The 18,903-nt window shown below is 39.7% G+C and overlaps 1 protein-coding gene across 1 annotated transcript; it reads left to right on the forward strand.

Annotated features, from left to right (window-relative positions):
• The first annotated feature begins 1,443 nt into the window (after nt 1–1,443).
• peli2 (pellino E3 ubiquitin protein ligase family member 2) lies at nt 1,444–14,672 on the forward strand. The gene is made up of 6 exons (XM_077621112.1): nt 1,444–1,784; nt 7,188–7,317; nt 11,074–11,175; nt 11,493–11,690; nt 11,874–12,062; nt 12,223–14,672. Exons 1-6 carry the CDS (start codon nt 1,708–1,710, stop codon nt 12,799–12,801), a joined length of 1,275 nt encoding a protein of 424 aa, XP_077477238.1. The 5' UTR covers nt 1,444–1,707; the 3' UTR covers nt 12,802–14,672.
• The last annotated feature ends 4,231 nt before the right edge of the window (nt 14,673–18,903 follow it).

Raw genomic sequence — 18,903 nt, forward strand, 5'->3', positions numbered from 1 at the left:
GAGAGCTTTGATCACCACAGACACACAAGCAATGACTGTATGTGGGAGGCCAAGTAGGCGAGCAAAAAAAGACTCGAGTTCTTTCACAGACAATGCCCAGTGGATGAAAGAAAAGAGCTGCAAATACTCATTATAGCCACAGCTTTGTGGTCACCCTCAAGGCCTGTCTTAAAAAAAGCACATTCATCCTATGAGTTCCTTAAGCAACCTTCTTGCTACCTTGAATGAATAACTGGATCTAGTAGGGTGGGATAATGCAATGTCATGCGATTGAACTTTGAACACAAAGGGGGGTGCCATTTGGGAACCCCTGAATCCCACATTGAAACTGAACACCAGTTCAAAGGAGAGGCCATAACTCACAATGAATGATTCTGAAGAAACTCCACCCCCTGCTATGTAGATTCTTGTGAAAACAAGGTGGGCCCATGAAGTTTCGATTAGACATCTAGACAAAAGTGCTACATTTATCAGGAAGGTGTGATAGCCAAGGAGAAACTGGGTGGCCACTAAGAATTGGTGTGGTTATCTTGATTTAATCATCTTAGCGATTACATGTTTCAGAAGTTCTAGGTGCATACATACGGTTAACTTCATCCACAGCAACATTTCCCTGTTTCTAAACTCTGACAGGCCATAGCAACAATACAATGCAGCACATACTACAAGTTATTCATTCAATTCAATACAAACCCCCGCCTTGATCCCTAAATGTCTAATCAACCCACAGACATGTAAAGCATAACCGAGCTAACTCTGACTACAGGCAACAACAAAGAAGCAATTACTTAACGTAATTATCAGCCCTGAGACAAGAAAAATAAAAACTGAGCTCTAAGCCTCCAGGCATGTACATTCATAGAATATACCCACCAAATTTTGTTTTGATCTATACACGAGTAACAGAGAAGTAGCAATTTTAGTGTCTTCTACAAGACAAAGAACATTAAGAATTTGAGACTTCCCACCAGGCAATCTAGAAATGAAACACAGGTTGGCAAACTGGAAGGTGATTCTCAAAATATTTATTTTCACTGATTGTCACTGGAAACAATCAAGTATAATGAATATAAACACAATTTCTTAGAGACTACTGTATACTCGGTTTTTGAAAGGATGACACCTAATTGACGTGGATTTTTTTTTTAATTTTATAGATACTTGACTAATTTGTAAATTAGATCGCCCAAGAATCCCAGGATTGTACTCTTTGTTTACATAACAAACTGGGAGCCACCGACTATACTAGGATGTGTGGACGTGCTTAATTTATATTGGTATTATCACTTTTCTGTACCATTGGTTGTAATTTCTTGATATGACACGTATTTGAGAACTCCAAAAGCAATTCCCCATTCACACTTGTGCGCCCAATGCTTATTTAAAAAAAGAAAAAAAAGTCGGTGATCTTTTTCGCCCCCCCGTGTAAAGTGAAGAACAAGCGAATGGTACATCCCGGCCCAGCTCCGAGCTGTTTTTATATTCGTTTCAGAGCGCGTCCAACCGCCAACTAAGTTAAGATAAGAAGTTAGAGGCTGCGTTTGTTTGATAAAAAAGCGAATCTTTGCAGTCATTTTAACACCTTCCTATGGAAAAATGATATGATCTAAGTGCGTTTTTGAGCTTTCCGAAGGTAGAGCTTAGCTGTACTCGCGCTGCTGTTTCTTTCGTGTACAGTGAACGCCACACAGCGAAGCTACCAGCCTCATGTTTTCGTCCAGCCAAGAGGAACAGTGTGCCCCAACCAAAGACCCAGTAAAATACGGCGAACTGGTCGTTCTGGGGTAAGTTTTTATTTCCAATAAAAAAAAATGAAACACTTGGTTTAATTTCGATCGATGGGCACCGCTACGGGAAGGCTAAATCGACCCCCTGTGAAGAGGAAGTTTCATAAGAGTACTCATGTTTTAGCTAAGCTCGACGACTTTCCGACTACCTTCTCTTTTAAAATAAGTAAATAAGACGTTATATACTTCAAAAACGCCTATGCAATGTGCAGCCACGTTTCGATCAACGTGTTTATTTACCACGTGTAGACGTTTGTAAACGCTTTTATTTTTTAAGGTCGTCATCCCTCCGTGTGGACGTCTGTTTTATTGGTCTGGGGTTTTGAATGGAGGAATACTAGGCGTTTTACCTGCGTGCGAGATGGAAACGACACGATATTTTTCACCACGGGGACCTCGATTAATGCTACGATTTCCACCTCAGAAGTTCGATTCATGGGGTTTTAGGAATTCGGAAGTGCCCCTCCCCCAAACTCTTCAAGTCGGAACCGTTTTTTAAACCCTCGGCCTATACTAGTGTTCATTGAAAATTAGAGGTGCACCCCAGGACTTTATGACAAATCGTCAATAAATAATTATTTTGGATCATACCGTTTCGTTTTTACCATACCAACGTAAATGGATTTTGGTGGCGATTGTTTAAAAACACAAGCATCTATCATTTGTCAGTCATTATTTTTGCAGTAATAACTCATTACTGTCAGTTTAACATGATCCAGCTGTACCTTTTCTTTTTCTAAGTCTTGCCACACATTTCATTTAAGTGTAGCATGTATAGTACAAGTTAGGTGGTGTCTTGAATTGAACACTAGGGGCAGAAAAAAACTATAAAGATAAGTCAAATAACTTGCATGATAAAATATGCCATGTGTCTTTCCTATGCAGCATGTATGTAAGCAAGATTATTCTCTTTATTCACTCTCTTGTGCCATGCTGGATACTTTTTTCTGAGTATTCCAGTATTTCATCAATCAAAAAGACTAGTTGGAAGTTGGCTACTGATAACATTTTTCATCTCTAATGTTTAACTTAACTTTTCACATGAAACTGATTCTCTGATTACCTCATCAATAGCACTGCAGCTTTAAACTATTATCCTGGTTGTTTTTCTGCTTTACACTGCACCGTTTTCAGTATTTTGTGCCTAGCATACCTGAACCATATCAAAACAATTGTTTTACCCTGTCTTTCTTGTCTGCTGCTCCAATGCTGACTTTGATCCTTATTAGCTAACAGAGTGTTTCCCCAACCACTGTACCTTGAGCGATGGTCAGTTGTGCCACGGGAAATTACAAGAAGTCATACATTGTAATATTCCAAGAAAAATCTTTATATTTCGAGATTAAAATTGAACTGTTATGAAGTTAAAATCAACATGATGAACATCAAATCATAAATTGTACAAGTACAGGATTCAAATCCTAATACTATGAAATTAAAATCATTTTGTTGCTTATTTGTAACGTGAACATGAAGTAGTTGGGCATCACGGAATTCAACTTTTGTCAACGTTCAGTCTGCGTGAGCACAAATCTGCTCTTTGCGTAATATTAAGCAATTGAAGTAACATTGGGAGTAAAAAAAGTTGTATTGTTTCAAGATTTAAGAAGTTTTCTTTTTTTCTTTTTATGTTATGTGAGCCGGAAGTTGTTTTGTTTCAAGGCAATCAACTCTTGGTGAGGTAAAGTCTGTATGAGTACAACATTGTGTGTAATATTTGAAGATTTAGGTAATATTGGGAGAAAATGTCATAAAATTAAAATAGGATACAAACATAGCTCAAGGTTGGGAGCTAAAGAGTGAGTGTAACAGACCCTGGGTAATATATGATGAAAAAAAGGGTTTTTTTCTGGGTCACTTTCTGTTGATCTTGGTGCATGCAGACCACTTCCTGTTGATTCTGGGTCACTGAACAGGAAATATTGCAAATGCCTCCCAAAACCGCTAGGAATGGATGTGGATACTCAGTTTCAGTCCCATTGAATGTGCTGAAACCGCCAATCTAGTCAAAGTCGATTGGACGTCAAGTGCCGTCAATGGCAGACAATTAGTTAACAGCCGCTAAGGCCAGTGGTCTTTTGGGGCGGAGTTAGCGGAAGGTAAATTGCATCCAAATGTCCCTGTTTGATTGGTAATAATGTCATCCTTGAGATTCATGTGGCCATTTTTTTGCACACAAAATAACTTGAACTCAGGCAGGCGGTAGGGGGATTTTACGGTATTTCACCCAAAAAAGAGTAATTGCGCAACTCTTCATTTGTTCAGAATCTTGTCTAACATGACATGAGCATCTAAAGCTGTGTACAAATTCTGTCCGTTTGTTTATCTGATAACATTTTTTATGAATTTGTCCTGTGATTCATTTATGTAAGTAAGTTATTTTTGTATGGTGCCTAGACTACACAGGATTAAAAATGTTGTATCATCACTTATTTGTATGACTAGTTTCTTATTTTTTGTGCTCCGGGCCTGTATATGATTTTGTTTCTGAATAGACTGATATGAAGTTTTGACAGCATGATATAGTCGCTCAATCTCCTACACAACCCCATCAGACTGCTTCTGAAGTTGATACTATTTCATCTCTGCTGCGAGTCTGCCACACAAAGACAAACATTTGACGGCTGTATAATCACATCAGGTGACACCTTTTTTCCATAGAATTCATAACAAAACGGGGCAAACAAGCAAGCTGACAAAGTTGAAGAGCAGCGATTCCTTCAGTGTTTGGTTAACATGAGCACCATGAAAAGGATTACTTTGCCTCATCTCGTTACTGCAAGGCCTCGATTGGTGTTGGTCAGCGACAGCGTGTGGGTGGGGGTATGCTGTGTGAGCGTCCTGAAAATGAAAGGATGGATTGATCAGGGTTAGCATTTGCTTCTTCTCGCCCTCCTCTGTCCATTGTGGCACAGTGACTGGGCCTATTGATTGAGCTTTGTATGTTTCTCCCATTAAGCACTACTCAGTCAAGGAAATGTCCAAATAACTGGGGGCATTTCTGGCACGTGCCAAGACTAATTGTTGAAATGTCTTTTTTTGAACTGTGCTCTTTCTATATCCTGTAAACTGATGACGCAATAATGTTGCAAGTGTCGTTGCATTTGATGCAGCAACTTTTGAACAAGGTCATTTGAAGTCAGATGGATTTTTGAAGCCTTGGCAGCTTGTGTCAGATGATGTTTGATGTTTTTACTTATTTTTCCCCCGAACAGTGTGTGTACTAGATTTAGATTTATTTAAGTACTTATGAACTAACTGTTCTTGAACTTGTGGCCTGTTGGGTAAATGTTTCCCCCCAGACATTAATTCTGTTATTGGTGTAGTCCTTGTATATTTGTAGAGTAGTTGCCTTGGGTGTTTTCTATTTCTCTTTCATTTACTATATATTTTGTTCTACCCAGGCTTGCGTGGGTTTTCTCTGCGCTTAGCCAGGATAGGCTCCGAGACCCCCGTGGCCCTTGTGAGGATAAGAGGTTAAAACAAATGAATGAATGAATACTTTGTTGTAAAGGTCACAAGGTTAAAAGGGAGAGAAAAGAATTTAATGATCTATAGTCCATAAAATGTGTTATTGTCATCCAGTCCCAATTATCTCATTTTCAAATCCTCCCTTTCGAAAACAAAAAGCTATTGGGTGGAGGAGACACTGACATATTGTACAAAGAAAAAAAAATGCATTGTTCAAGAATGATAACATAAGACATCATTTGTGAACTACTATTGACAGGCAGAATAATTTGTAAGGTGCATGAGCGATGACAGAGGAAGCATAGAACCATTTCGATGTGTTTGGAGTCCAAAACTGGTCTAATGTTTTTCTTTTTTCAAAGTTTCAAGTGAAGGGCCTGTCAAATAGTGATTACTGTGATAACATTGTAATCTGAGTTAAACTTTCCAAACAACAATTGGTGGTTTGCACGTGAACTTACCCTTTGTAGTTAAGGCAGCCTGGATAGTGCAACTCTGTGTGCGTGACGGGCGACATACTAATGTATTCTCTAATCCGTACTGCTAAGTATTGAATAGTAAATCCTTTGTCTGGCAGAGGTTAAAAAAATAGAAATGGTCTTGATGTAGGCACTGTGGGAAAAGGCGGTAGTGAAATACTGTATACTGATCAGTATTGAAATGGAGCCTTAAAGCTTCAAAACAGTGTGTTAGTGTTCTGTTAGGTGAATTTATCCCAAAACATTAACATCAAAGCATTTTGGATATAAATATTTGGAATGAATTTTCTCACAGTGCTGGATCAGTTAAATACCTTATTTTGAATTTAGCCGGGTCACTTATCTGCTATAAATTAGAACTGCAAGAAACGCAATAAAAACAAACTTATTTCAGTAAGGTGGGTCAATAAAAAGCACCAATAGAAGTCTGCTGTTTCCTCTATTTACATCATGGCATTACATTGCTGGCGTAAATGGTTAAGGTGCACAATAAAGAAAAAATCTACATTCTCCCTACAAAATGCAGTGCTTGAAAGGCAACCTTTTTATTCACTGCTTTGGTCAATTAAAACATGCACGCTCTCCTGTTCTGTCTTGTCACCATTGAACGGACAACAATACAACAGCCGCGACAGACGCCTGTTGCTTTGTGAGTTTGTTCATTACATTCATTGATCCTGTAAATGTATGTCTATTAGGTAATTGATTCCCATTACCTCATTAATCCTCTCACAAAATGTGTATATAGACTGGACTTCTCAGTGGGTGTTTTTTGGGGGAAGGATTAAAATTTACCGTAATTATACCCATCTAACCACGTCCTTCTGCTCTGCACTTACTCATTAATACTGCAGTTAATTCACTGCATATAAATATGCTACACCAACATCGACATGTATTTAAGTATAGACTTAGGGCAGCAAGAAATTGAAGAGTTGAAATGCACAACACATGTTTTTGTGAATTGAGTAGATTTTTTTTAACTTTTAAACTGCTCTACAGTCTCTGATTGGCTAGTTCTCCTCACGCACTACTGGTTTTAAAAGCAATATTAGAAATAGACAGACACTAGACAACTATTTCACATCCTTCCCATAATTGCACCAACTTCCAACTTGTCTTTGTGATTGATGAAATAGTGGAATACTCAAAAAAAGTATCAGGCATAGCAAAAAAAACAACACTGAATTTTGCAATGTGCACATAAATGCAAACCAAACTGTGTATTATGTAATACACAACATTATCCAGGGTAATGCATGGTGTACTAATAGTTTGTGCTAATTTTCCTTATCTCTTTTTTAAACACAAATGTTTATAACTCTTGATTTACCATATTTGATTGTAAATATTATGGATGAAATTCCCATTTTCCTCAGCCTGATGCTGCTCATTTATTATGACCATAAATTCCTGTCCTTGCCTTTACCCCATCCCCTCCCTATGACAGGTACAATGGCTCTCTGCCCACTGGGGATCGCGGTAGACGGAAAAGCAGATTTGCGCTCTACAAGAGGACCAAAGCCAATGGTGTTAAGCCGAGTGCCGTGCACATCCTCAACACACCCCAAGACAGCAAGGTAGACAATTAACAGTAGAACAGCACAAATGATCTGCTTGTCTTTTACGTTAGTCTTCCTAAGTAGTCCTATATGCAGGCACTTGGTTTCCTCAATAAGCTCATTGTTGAATTTGTATCAACCCTTATTGTTTGCACTTTGCAGACCTTGTTGACATTACCAGTAGAATAACACTCATGCTTTGTAAGGTCTAACAGTTTACTCATCTTTGCACGTAAGAGACTGCCAGTAACTGCCTGGTCCAGTAAAACACGTCGGCCCCTCCCACATTCCTTTCCTTGGTCTCTCAAGCAATACAGCAAAAAATGCCAGAGGAGTTGCTTACCTCGGCACCCCCAAAGGGCCATTACTTTTGTTGGTAGCTCAGCTCCCTGGCCAAGGGCCATTGGGCTCATGTTACTCTCACCATGTGGAACTTGACTTTCAATGCTTATAGATGTTTTATTGCAAGTCTGCAGATGCTAAGAATCCACCTCTGCGAAACTTCAATGGTCTCCCAAATGTAGATGCATGTGTATGTTCTGCCAGTTATTGTAAAATGATAGAATTAAAATAACCAGGTTAAAATGTTTTTTTAAAAATCATTTAAAGTCACTATGTGTAACTGATTATGTTCCTAAAACCCTCAGGGATTTAAAATAGACACACGTTTTTGGGTGTTTCCAGAGCCCTTTGCAAAGTGCCTCGTTTTTTGAAGGTACTTCCTTAAGAAATAATTGATGCTCTGGTTTAACCAATCCTGTGATTAGTTTGGCATAAAATTTACAAAAGATTGACATCCCAACCAGTTGCGTGATTAGTTTGGCGTTAACGACAGCTATAGCCTGTTGTACGTCTCCGAGTTGTTGGGCGCATCCGCTCTGCCAGCTTTGCATACTCGGTCCTTAGTCCCCGCGGTGTTTAATTCATAAATTGGAGGTGGTGATAATGGACCATTTGGTTCGTTTGACAACTACCAATGAAGAAAAAAAAGAGACGGTGATGAAGGTTCAAGAAAGCAACTGCAAAAATTTAACATGTCTGTGCAAGAGTATAGGTAGAGGGAGGGAAGGAGGGACCTTGAAATAGGTGGAATCTCCGGATTTATGACTTAGACACCTCTGGAAATCCGTAACCGCCTGTTGTATCTATTGGTTTTGAAGAGAACTAGACCTTGTCTTGTCCCTTTCTCTTTTGAGAATGAGAAAGTATAATAGTTGGGCTTTAAAGGACAATCCATTTAGTGAGACCAGTTGATCAGTCTTTGAAACATTTCTCCCATACGATCTAGTTATTACCCATATATAATGTTCATGGATTTTACAATGATTTTAGTAAGATTACCATTTATCCCTGTCATGTAATTACAAAGTTATGAAATGAATTGTAGATCCTAATGACAAAGTATTGCTCGTTGTGTCTAAATAACTAGACTCCATCTTGTGTTCAGTTCCACGGTTAACTGTCACGTCTTTTGTGGAAGGATGACCAAAAATATATAAAGACAAGCCATTTGTCCATTTTTTGAATGCCCAGCAGGCTGAAACCTCAGAAGATTTCATCTCGCGTGAACTGCATTACAGTTTGACCACATGGGTTGTTCAAACTTTGAAGGCATCGCTCCACTTCACACGTTTTTACAACTGAAAGAACAATGTCTGTGACATTCATTGTCTACTCCCCCCTTTTGCCTCCATGCCACACACGCTGTTAACTGCCAGGCCCGTCCGGTATCAGTAGGACAAACTGAGGAAGAGGTTGTCACAGATGACTGATTCTCGACTCCCCGCCATGCACACTTGGGTCAAAAATAGGCAAAAGAAAGAGGAAGTGTGAGTTAAACCAAATTTGAGGGTTAACTCCAACAGAAACCTTTCTTCAAAAGAGTAGAAACAAATTTAGGAAAGTTGGCCTTATTTTGCTTTTAGTCCACTGTCAATCTGCACTGTCAAATGCAGTCCTGTTCTTATTTTCATACAGTATCTCAGTATTGAGCCACATTATTACAGTTTATTGTTTACAGCCCACCAAATTGCTAATTTTGAGGCAATTGTTTTTAAACGATTTTGACACTATGCAGGAAAGTCTGAATTTAGAATGTCCCGTTTATGGTGTAGTACCAATTGATGCAAGAAAATGCTGGGAATTATTGGAAGAAACAGAAGATAATTAGAGAGAAAAAAGAGGCTGGGTAGGTCCCTAGTTCTGCTCCAGGGATAGTTTTTTTCATCCAGAGCAGAAAGACTAATGCAGGGGTACATATGAGTGGTGATTTTCTGTCGTCAAAGTGTACTTGAGCAAGACACTAAATGAACCCCAAATTTTCTCCTAGAGGGTCTGGCAGCGCCTTCATGCAGCTGCTTGTCAATGTATGTGCGTACCATGTTTCAATGAAAACGAGCCTCTTTTAAGCACACCGGGCACCTTGACGCTGGAGATGAGGGATTCTCAAACTTTTTTTTTTACACCAAATACTACCCCAAAAGATATTTATAGTTATTGAAGTATCATCTCCATAGCCTGTAGTGTTTGAAGGTTGAAGTGCACATTGAAAATTAACATAAACCCAACTTTTTAATTCTTTTTTTAAGTTGCTGTGAACTATCTTAGTACTAGCTTGAATTTAAATAGTAGGAAATAAAAGGTGTTTGGGAAAAAGGGGTCATTCCAACTGTATTACCCCTACACGTTGAAGAGCTGAATGAAATAATTTGAAAAGGTTCTAGATAAAAAATATATAAATTTATTTGAAAAAAAATGTCAGCCAGTGGGAATACATCTTAAATATCCTAGCGTTCTTGCTTTATAAGAGTCTGGTGACTAGTCTTATTAATCAAAACTGAAACTTTTTGCCAGAATTAATTTCATTAACCTAATTTTTGGTGCATCTCTAATGTAAATCAATCAAAGTTTCATTCACAGCAATCATGTGCTGTTGCGTGTGATTGTATTCTTCTCAAGGCCAAAACCACGGGATCAGCAACAAGTCAACCTTACACTCTAAATGTTGAGTAGTAAGCTTATCAAATCGATGTTTGTATAACACCTAGTTTGGAATTATACGGAAGATTAAGAGGAGAGGGTAAGGAATACTCTCAGAAGTGATCCTTTCTTTATAATGATTAAATGATTGTGTCAACCCTCAATTTATTTTATAAATATGTATAGTAAAACCAAGCCATGCTCTTGTGCTTATCTATGTTATCATTTTTCCTCGTGTAAGAGATGGAGCGCCATTTGTTTACGAGGGAAGCCCACATTTGATGTCTCTTGTCTCTAACCTGAAAACATCGGCAGCGTTGGCGCTGACCCACTTTTCTCTTCTTTTTCTCTCACACGTGACAAAAGGAGGAGGTTAGTGGTGGGGGTGGGTTTGTTTTGGGGGAGTGGAATTTGCAGATTAGAGAGGCATGTGGTAAAGTGTCTGAGGAAGCTGAGCGGATCTAACTTGGGTTAACCCAGTCCGACGGGTCGCAAGCTGATGCTAACTGAGGCCAGTCTTACAGTTTATGGTCACTGCCATTGGAGTGTTAACTTGCTTACATTTCTCATTTCCTCTTCCATTTATTTTACCACATTCCTTTAGAAATCATGAACCCAAATTGACGTTAAGACACATTGTATTAGTGGTGCTATTGTTCTATTAAATCTGCAATTGCACGTTGGAGACAATGCAATGGTTGCCAGAGGCTTTTGCTCAATAGATTTCTTTGTGAACATCTCATATTTTGGCACGCAACAATGCATGGTTATTTACTTACTTGCTTTACTTTTCAGGCTGTCAACTCCAAAGGCCGACACAGCATTTCATACACACTCTCCCGCAACCAGACAGTGGTGGTGGAGTACAGCTATGATAAAGACATTGACATGTTTCAGGTAGAATACCTTTCTTTGGAATGTTTTCCTTTCTAAGATCTTGCATCTTATCTGTACCGGGACAAAATGAGGACTAGGCCTGTGCTTATTACAAAGTTATTCACCTATGTACCGGAAATGTTGAAGACTATGAACAAAAGTTAATTTCTACTTTTTTTTCTTGACCACACACTTGTATAATTCTTTTGGAGTCGATTTGAAAGGTTTTAAGATTTTTGCACACCTGAGACAACAAAAGGAAATCATATAAAGGTATTATTTTAGATTAGGGATTTGTTGCATTTCTGAATAGCGTTTCCCCCCTCATCCGCAATTAGATTGGCCGTTCCACTGAGAGTCCAATTGACTTTGTGGTGACGGACACTATAGCAGGAGGCCAGGAGGGCGAGGAGACACCTATCACACAGAGTACCATCTCACGTTTCGCCTGCCGGGTCATATGTGAGCGCAACCCTCCATACACAGCCCGTATCTTCGCAGCTGGGTTCGACTCGTCCAAGAATATCTTCCTTGGGGTAATTGCGAGTTTCTGCATGTTTCTTTAAGAGAAATACGTACATCTATTCTTATAGTATGTGCTTACCAATCATTGTGTTTTAGTCAGAATGTTGGGGCTATTTTGTAAAATGTGTTTTTTTTTGTAAATAAGAAGCCAATATGTCAGTTCTCAACATGATTCGTGCCTCTTTTTCTCCCAGGAAAAAGCCGCAAAGTGGAAGAACCCAGACGGTCACATGGATGGTCTGACAACCAATGGCGTGTTAGTGATGCACCCCAAAGGAGGTTTCACTGAGGAGTCCAAACCTGGCATATGGCGGGAGATTTCTGTGTGTGGGGATGTTTACACCCTGAGAGAGACACGCTCTGCACAGACTCCAGGCAAACTGGTCAGTGTATACTCAGCTTATACACAGAATTGGTGACAGTCAAATCTGGCCCTATCTTAGGACCAGATATCGTAATTGATAGTTTTACGGAGGCACAACCCTGAGGAATGCAGTCTTTAATGAATATATAATAATTTCCAATTGACGTTTTTGTTTTCAGGTGGAAAATGAAAGTAATGTACTCCTGGATGGGTCCCTGGTGGACTTGTGTGGTGCAACCTTGCTGTGGCGCACCGCCGAGGGTCTCTTTCACACTCCCACCCAAAAGCATCTGGAGGCCCTTCGGCAGGAGATCAATGCAGGACGACCTCAGTGTCCTGTGGGTCTAAACACCCTGGCCTTTCCCAGCATGCAACGCAGCCGAGCTCTGTCCTGTCTGGAGGACAAGCAGCCTTGGGTATACTTGGCATGTGGCCACGTGCACGGTTACCACAATTGGGGTCATCGCTCGGAGCAGGAGCCCAACACCCAGCGAGAGTGCCCCATGTGCCGGGTGGTCGGCCCATATGTTCCACTCTGGCTGGGTTGCGAACCCGCCTTCTACGTGGACACGGGAGCTCCCACTCACGCCTTTGTGCCGTGCGGACACGTGTGCTCAGAGAAGTCTGTTAAGTACTGGTCGGAAATCCCTCTGCCCCACGGCACCCACGCCTTCCATGCCGCTTGCCCCTTCTGTGCCACCCAGCTCAGCGTTGCTCAGGGCTGCTCCAAGCTCATTTTCCAGGGCCCCGTGGACTGAGCTGAAGGCGGATTTTGCTCCTGGAAAAGAGTGACAACATGCTGTGAAACTGTTGAGATTAGTTTGTTGATGTTCCACATGCTAGACCCTCTGTGGAAAGCTCAGGTGGTAGTATAGTTTGGATTCTAAAGACTTTCTGGATGCTTTGTGAAGACTTGTCCTTCCAGAACCAAATACTCTTTCACCTGTCCTGCCAAGCAGCCGCTTTAAAGACATGCTCCAGCACTGTTGGGCTACAAGTGATTTACAGTAGCTGGTAAATGTTATGCTTTAGGTAGAGAGAATTTATTGTTTATACACTCTTGAAACTTGATAACGATGAGCTGGTGGAGCTAGATCAGAGAGGTTTAGAAAAGTCAGACAGCGGGACTGTTGGCTCGGAGAACCCGGTGCGTCTATTGCGCCTCACGTGTTTCTCATTTGGTCCTTAAACCTTTATCGGGATCCCTTAACCCTGCGGAGGTGGCTTTCATGTGCGCCATACCCACAGTCAGAATTTAGTGCCTCTAATCCAGCAGTGGGAACGTACTGTAATTCACAGAAAAGAAACAGATATTTAGTTAAAGGTAAGAGAGGTAGTTTTGCATTCTGGTCAAAGTGAATGACAGCCCACATTGATCCAGCTGTGCATTTGTATCCGACAGAAAGAGCTATTTTACTACACTGACGCCCTCGCACTGTTTTCTAATGCAAATGTTAATATATTTTCCTGCATAAATATCACGTGCGAGAATGTTTTGAGTGTGTGAATGTGTGCTGGACGCCGTGGGTGTCCTCAGGCTTTATTAAGATAATTTAAAAGAAGGACAAAAAAAAGCACCCTGTACCATTTCACCCTGAAATCTTCCCTTTTGATCTCTCAGCCCACCAGCCAAATGCTCGACGAGAACCTTCCAGGGCTTGACAATGATTGTACTGGATTACTGCCTCTCGATAGAATAGATAAAACCTGAGACTAAAGCGAGCGTATGCATCAATAATAAGTGCGTCTCAGTCCCACACGTGCACTGTACACCGTCTGCACTGTTGTTGGCTTCATCCTGCGCTGGCTCCAATTCAGCAACTGGAGCGCCAAGAAACCTGGGTATCGCCTCAGCAGTGTGAAGAGATTATACCAAATATAAGGAGGAGCTATTTTCTCTCCACACAGAAGAAGCAAAAGTGTTTCTGTAAACAATCCCTAAACCCAGACCGCTGTTGCAGCGCAATGTTGACAGCTTTGGATTCCAGTGGCATGCACCAGCTCCATGGGAATAATGATATTATCTCACATGATGCCAAATGTGTTCTTTTGTGTGCACGGATGACTCAAAAAAACAAACTAGCGGATAAAGTGAAACTAAAAAATTGGGGACAAATCTGTGCGTTCTTTTGTTTTTGTTCGCTTAACAGACTGTCCAGATGTGAAGAATATTGGCAACCGTGTTGATTCTGCCTTTTCCCCAAACAATACGGAGTATGCAAACTGAGTTGCTTCCAGTTTAGATGCATTCAAGTTGTCTTCCAAAACCATGGATGGCTATGAAGCGGAGCCACCTTGAATTCACCCATGATGTTCTCCTCGCTCAAGTTAAACTTACTTTCAAATTTAAAGCAGCTCAAAATGAGCGCCATCTTGTCGTATGGGGTCCAGCTCCGCGCCACATACAAGGCAGTAGCATTCCTCATTGCACATTGCTTAAGGAAGAGCATGTTCTCCAACAGCTGCCTCAAACATTCCTCCTTGGTAAACATAGGTGGGGCCCTCGGTACACCCAAGGGCAAGTTCACAACTTTGTCTCCCACAGGAAGTGTATATGTACACAAGCCATAGGACGCACTGATATACTTCTCCCAATACAAAGAAAAATAAAATCTATTTTAAAAGTAAACTGCAGCCATGTCATTTTCCCCCCGCATTTACTCCAATTTAAAACTTGACAGGAATTTTAAAGAATTTTATAGAGAGGAAATGAGTATTTGTTCTACATAGCAACATTGTTACGTACACTTGCATACTTGTTTCATCATCTTTCTCTTGTGTATTTCCTTTGGATCTGCATTGCCAAAATGAATTTCAGCGATAAAAGGCAGCATTTTCTTGAAGTCTATTTAGTCACATTCCGTTTTATAGCTGTTCTTTTTCATCTCGTATCAAGCGCATCTCATAATTCACCATGCAGAATGATTGGAAGGGCTGTATTCTTTGGCGTCCCAAATTAGAACCGCAAGGGGGCACTGTTTCCCCAGGAATGGAGGACAAGGTCACCATAGTCATACTGTAAAGTGCCTGCAGCAATTAAAACTCACATTTTGGGTGTTTTCATTAACTAATGAGCTGTGGGTTCAAATTTTAAGACCACCGAGTTGGCTAAATTACAATGGCATATAGCTACATCATTTTGCTCTTTGACATTGTACTGATTGGCCTCTGTTTAAATGTATTGAACGTCTATTACCGTCAATGGCAGCTAATGACTTGATGATGAATAGTATTCTTTGAGTTAATTCTAGATTTTTCCACATTTAAAACGGTTATACGTGTATTCATTATTATTCGAAATTCTGACATTTTTGGACACCTTTTGTTAGCTATCAGTGGCACAAATGCAAAGTTGTGTGTATACTAACATTTTGGAAAAGTGGGAGGTCACATTGCAAAGCAGCACTGAAGTTTAGACGCATGTATGCCTCTTATTTTTGAGAAATTATTCCCCCATTCTTTATAGGGGCTCTAAGCATAATTCCCTTTAATTTAGTATTTAAAAACATACTTACAGTAAAAGAGAAAATGTCAGGGCACACCAAAAATACGATGTACTTTAGTAAACTATTTTAGGATTAATTAATTACACTGGGTATTATTGAAATAAATGGTAACCTCCCCTCTTTTATTTTTATTTTTTGGAGCGTCAGACAGCAGTAGAGCAATTCTAAGCATATCAGGTTTTGGTTTGATTCTGAACTCTGCTCTCCCTTTGTGAAGTTTTCTTTTTATTCTGTGCATGTGTGGGTTTTCTTAGGGCCACCTCGTGCAATCTAAATACGTGTCTTAGTTTCGCTGAAAACTTGAAGTTGCCTATATGTGTACATATGAGTGTGAATGGTTGTGATTGAGTCTAATCCAGGTATAAACTCTTTACTGACACTGACCAAACACAGCCATGGTTGTCCATATATCCTGTATAATAATGGCTGGATGCATGTGTTACAATGACGACATTCTATCATTGATCATGTGACTACATCTACCCTCTATAATAAGGGAATATGTCAAGGGATTTAAATGCACACCATGTAACTTCTGATGAGAAATGGAGCAGTGGGATGCCTGGTTTTCTAATTAAAGCTCCTGTCGTAAGAGGAGTTCATAAGTCTTCATTGCACCCCAGCCAGTTTCTTTTTTTTTATTTTAAATGACAGCTAGAAGGTGACAGAATGCTAATTTCCATCTCTCTGTCGGTGGCTTCCCTGCCTTAAGCAGGTCACTGTTATGCAAATATAAACTGAATTGATGCAACATTTCCTTCTTGATGACAGAGGCAAGGTTCACATGCTTTGGTGATGCTGCTTTAGATGAAAAGCACAAGCCGCGTCACCTTCACAATCCCAATTAACCTCTCTCAGACTGCTTTACTTTTTACCTCTCTTAATTTGCATCAGTTCTATCACAGTAATTCACAAAAGAGGTACTCAGGTTTCAGGCCGTCAACCTCTTGAACCCCATCCTGCGGCATTGAAGTATGAGAGGGGGAAGTGAACGAGACATTTAAAAGAAATTGAGCTGTTAGCGCCAATGTACAATGCTCACAGTGCAATGTTCAAAGGGGGGGGGGGGGGGGGAGTCCTTTAACAGAGGAACGAGATCATTAAATGCATTAGAACCACACAATTTATTTATCAGCTTTTAACACGTCATATTTGTGGCTGACTTTTCAATGGAGATGGTCATGCTCTTTCGAGGTCAAAATGTCATTCTGGTAACAACTAAATTGGCAGAACATGTTAAATATATTGCTAGAATGAAATTGTAAATTGCATGATTGGAAAAGATGATGCACCGTGGATTTTTTACAGCAACTTAATTTCAAATCTTGTTTTGCAACATCATGTGTGAGCTTGTCATGGCAGTTTCAATCTCGTATATAACACTTTCTCCATGTACAGTAATTCCCCAAAATGGTCTAAAATCCAAAATGACCCTCCCTTTTAGGAAAAAAAAACACTTATGGAGTTAAATGCTGATTTGCACATAGCATGTTCCACTGTGAAGTACAGTAGGGGCCTACGGCAGTTACAGCTGATTAGTGATTCTTAAAGTGCAAAGCGGGCACCCACTAGTGGTATATGAATGTTAATGATGCCTTGATCAGTGTTTACATTTGTTTCCTAATCACGCTCATAATTCAAATCTTAAATCATCCATTCCCATTGATTAAAACAAGTATACCGTTAATTTATTGCAGCCACTCCAAATAAAAACAAGACATTTTCAATGTGTTTTTGGACAATAAAAATAGAACTTGAAGAAAAATGATGGAATTAAATAGAAATTTCAGATCCCCATTATAGCAATATTGATTTTGGTTCTTAGCATAGATTTATGAATATATGATACAATACGTACTGCTATATTGTTGTTGTAACACTGCTACTATACATTTGCCAGTTAGCCAATTTCCGTCATGCATTGGCTTCAGCAAACTGTTCTGTTTGGTTTTACAATAGCCACTGCATTTTACCCAAAAAAAACCTTGTTTTTAAACTACAACTGTACAATTTTCAACTTTTATGACCAAACCATTTAAACTAAGCCAGTTGAGTACCGTAATGAAGACAATATCTACAGAAAAGGAATAGATGAATAGTTTAGATCAAACTCGATTTTATGTGGGCCGGACCATTTTAAATATATTTAGATTTTTTTTTATAAATGGATTAAAATAACTGGATTAAAATCCCTGAATATTCAGTTTTTTATAGATCTAAAACAATGTTTATTTGAGCTTTTTTAATATATATTTTTAGATCTTACAAAATGATTTTTGAACTAAAAACACAGAAAAAAATGGATTAAAAAAATACAATTATTGATTTAAAAGGGGGGAAATCAGGAAATTTAATATACATCTATACTCTTCATTTTAATTTGATCTAAAACAGAAAGTCGGCACTCATCATTTACTTTCTCGGGCCGCACAAAATGATGCGGCGGGCCAGATTTGGCCCCCGGGCCGCCACTTTGACACCTGCGGTTTAGATGGAAAAAAAAATCTTAACAAAGTTAAATAACGGTGTGACATAATAGCATGTAAAATGTTCAGTGTGTCTTTTTTGCATTTTGCAACATAATGTGCAACAGGTGACTGTGTGGCTATGTACCAAGCTAAAAACAGCTCTTCCCTGGAAATTTGATGGCTGTGATATTTACCCCAATTACCCAGCATGCAGCAGTAGCTGATTGTATGCAAATCTGAAAATAAGAGGTAGCGCTCTTTGCCTCCTGCACAAGGCGAGCACATGACATGGCGTGAACCAGCATTTGTCTTTGCTTTTAATAGAGTAAACTTGGTCCGACTCTATTATCTGTAGCCAAATTAGACTGATGACACATGTTGTATTATTAAATTCTGCCTTATACTACTTTGACGCCCCCAGTTGATACATATTTGGGTCCACACTATTAGTGCCACTTATTGAAACAAGCATTTTATTTGTTTCTTCTTTGTCATCGTTTTTCCTCCCATGCGTTTAGAAAACATTTTTGCTATTTGAGTTGATTGCAAAGTACTTCAGCTCATGCAATCATCAAATGCCATTGAATTGGCTTGATTGTGAAATGTGCTTCTAGATCTCGTAATCTGTCGCCAGAAAAGTATTCAATGAAGGTCAAGGACAATTGACAAAGAACCAAATGAGTCGCACAACTAAGCTCCCAGTGCCTGACACTTAGAAAAGATACGATGTCTGGTCAGTATTAGAGATATTTTGTCACGGTTTAATGAGATGTTTCATACTTTTTTTCATTGGCCAACATTGTGAAGATATGTTGACTCCATAATTTCAGATACAAGCTCGATGATGGTGTAGTGTTTCACTCGCCTGACTTCGGTGCGGGCAGGC

Source organism: Stigmatopora argus, chromosome 15 (genome assembly GCF_051989625.1).
Source record: "Stigmatopora argus isolate UIUO_Sarg chromosome 15, RoL_Sarg_1.0, whole genome shotgun sequence".
Taxonomy (NCBI): domain Eukaryota; kingdom Metazoa; phylum Chordata; class Actinopteri; order Syngnathiformes; family Syngnathidae; genus Stigmatopora; species Stigmatopora argus.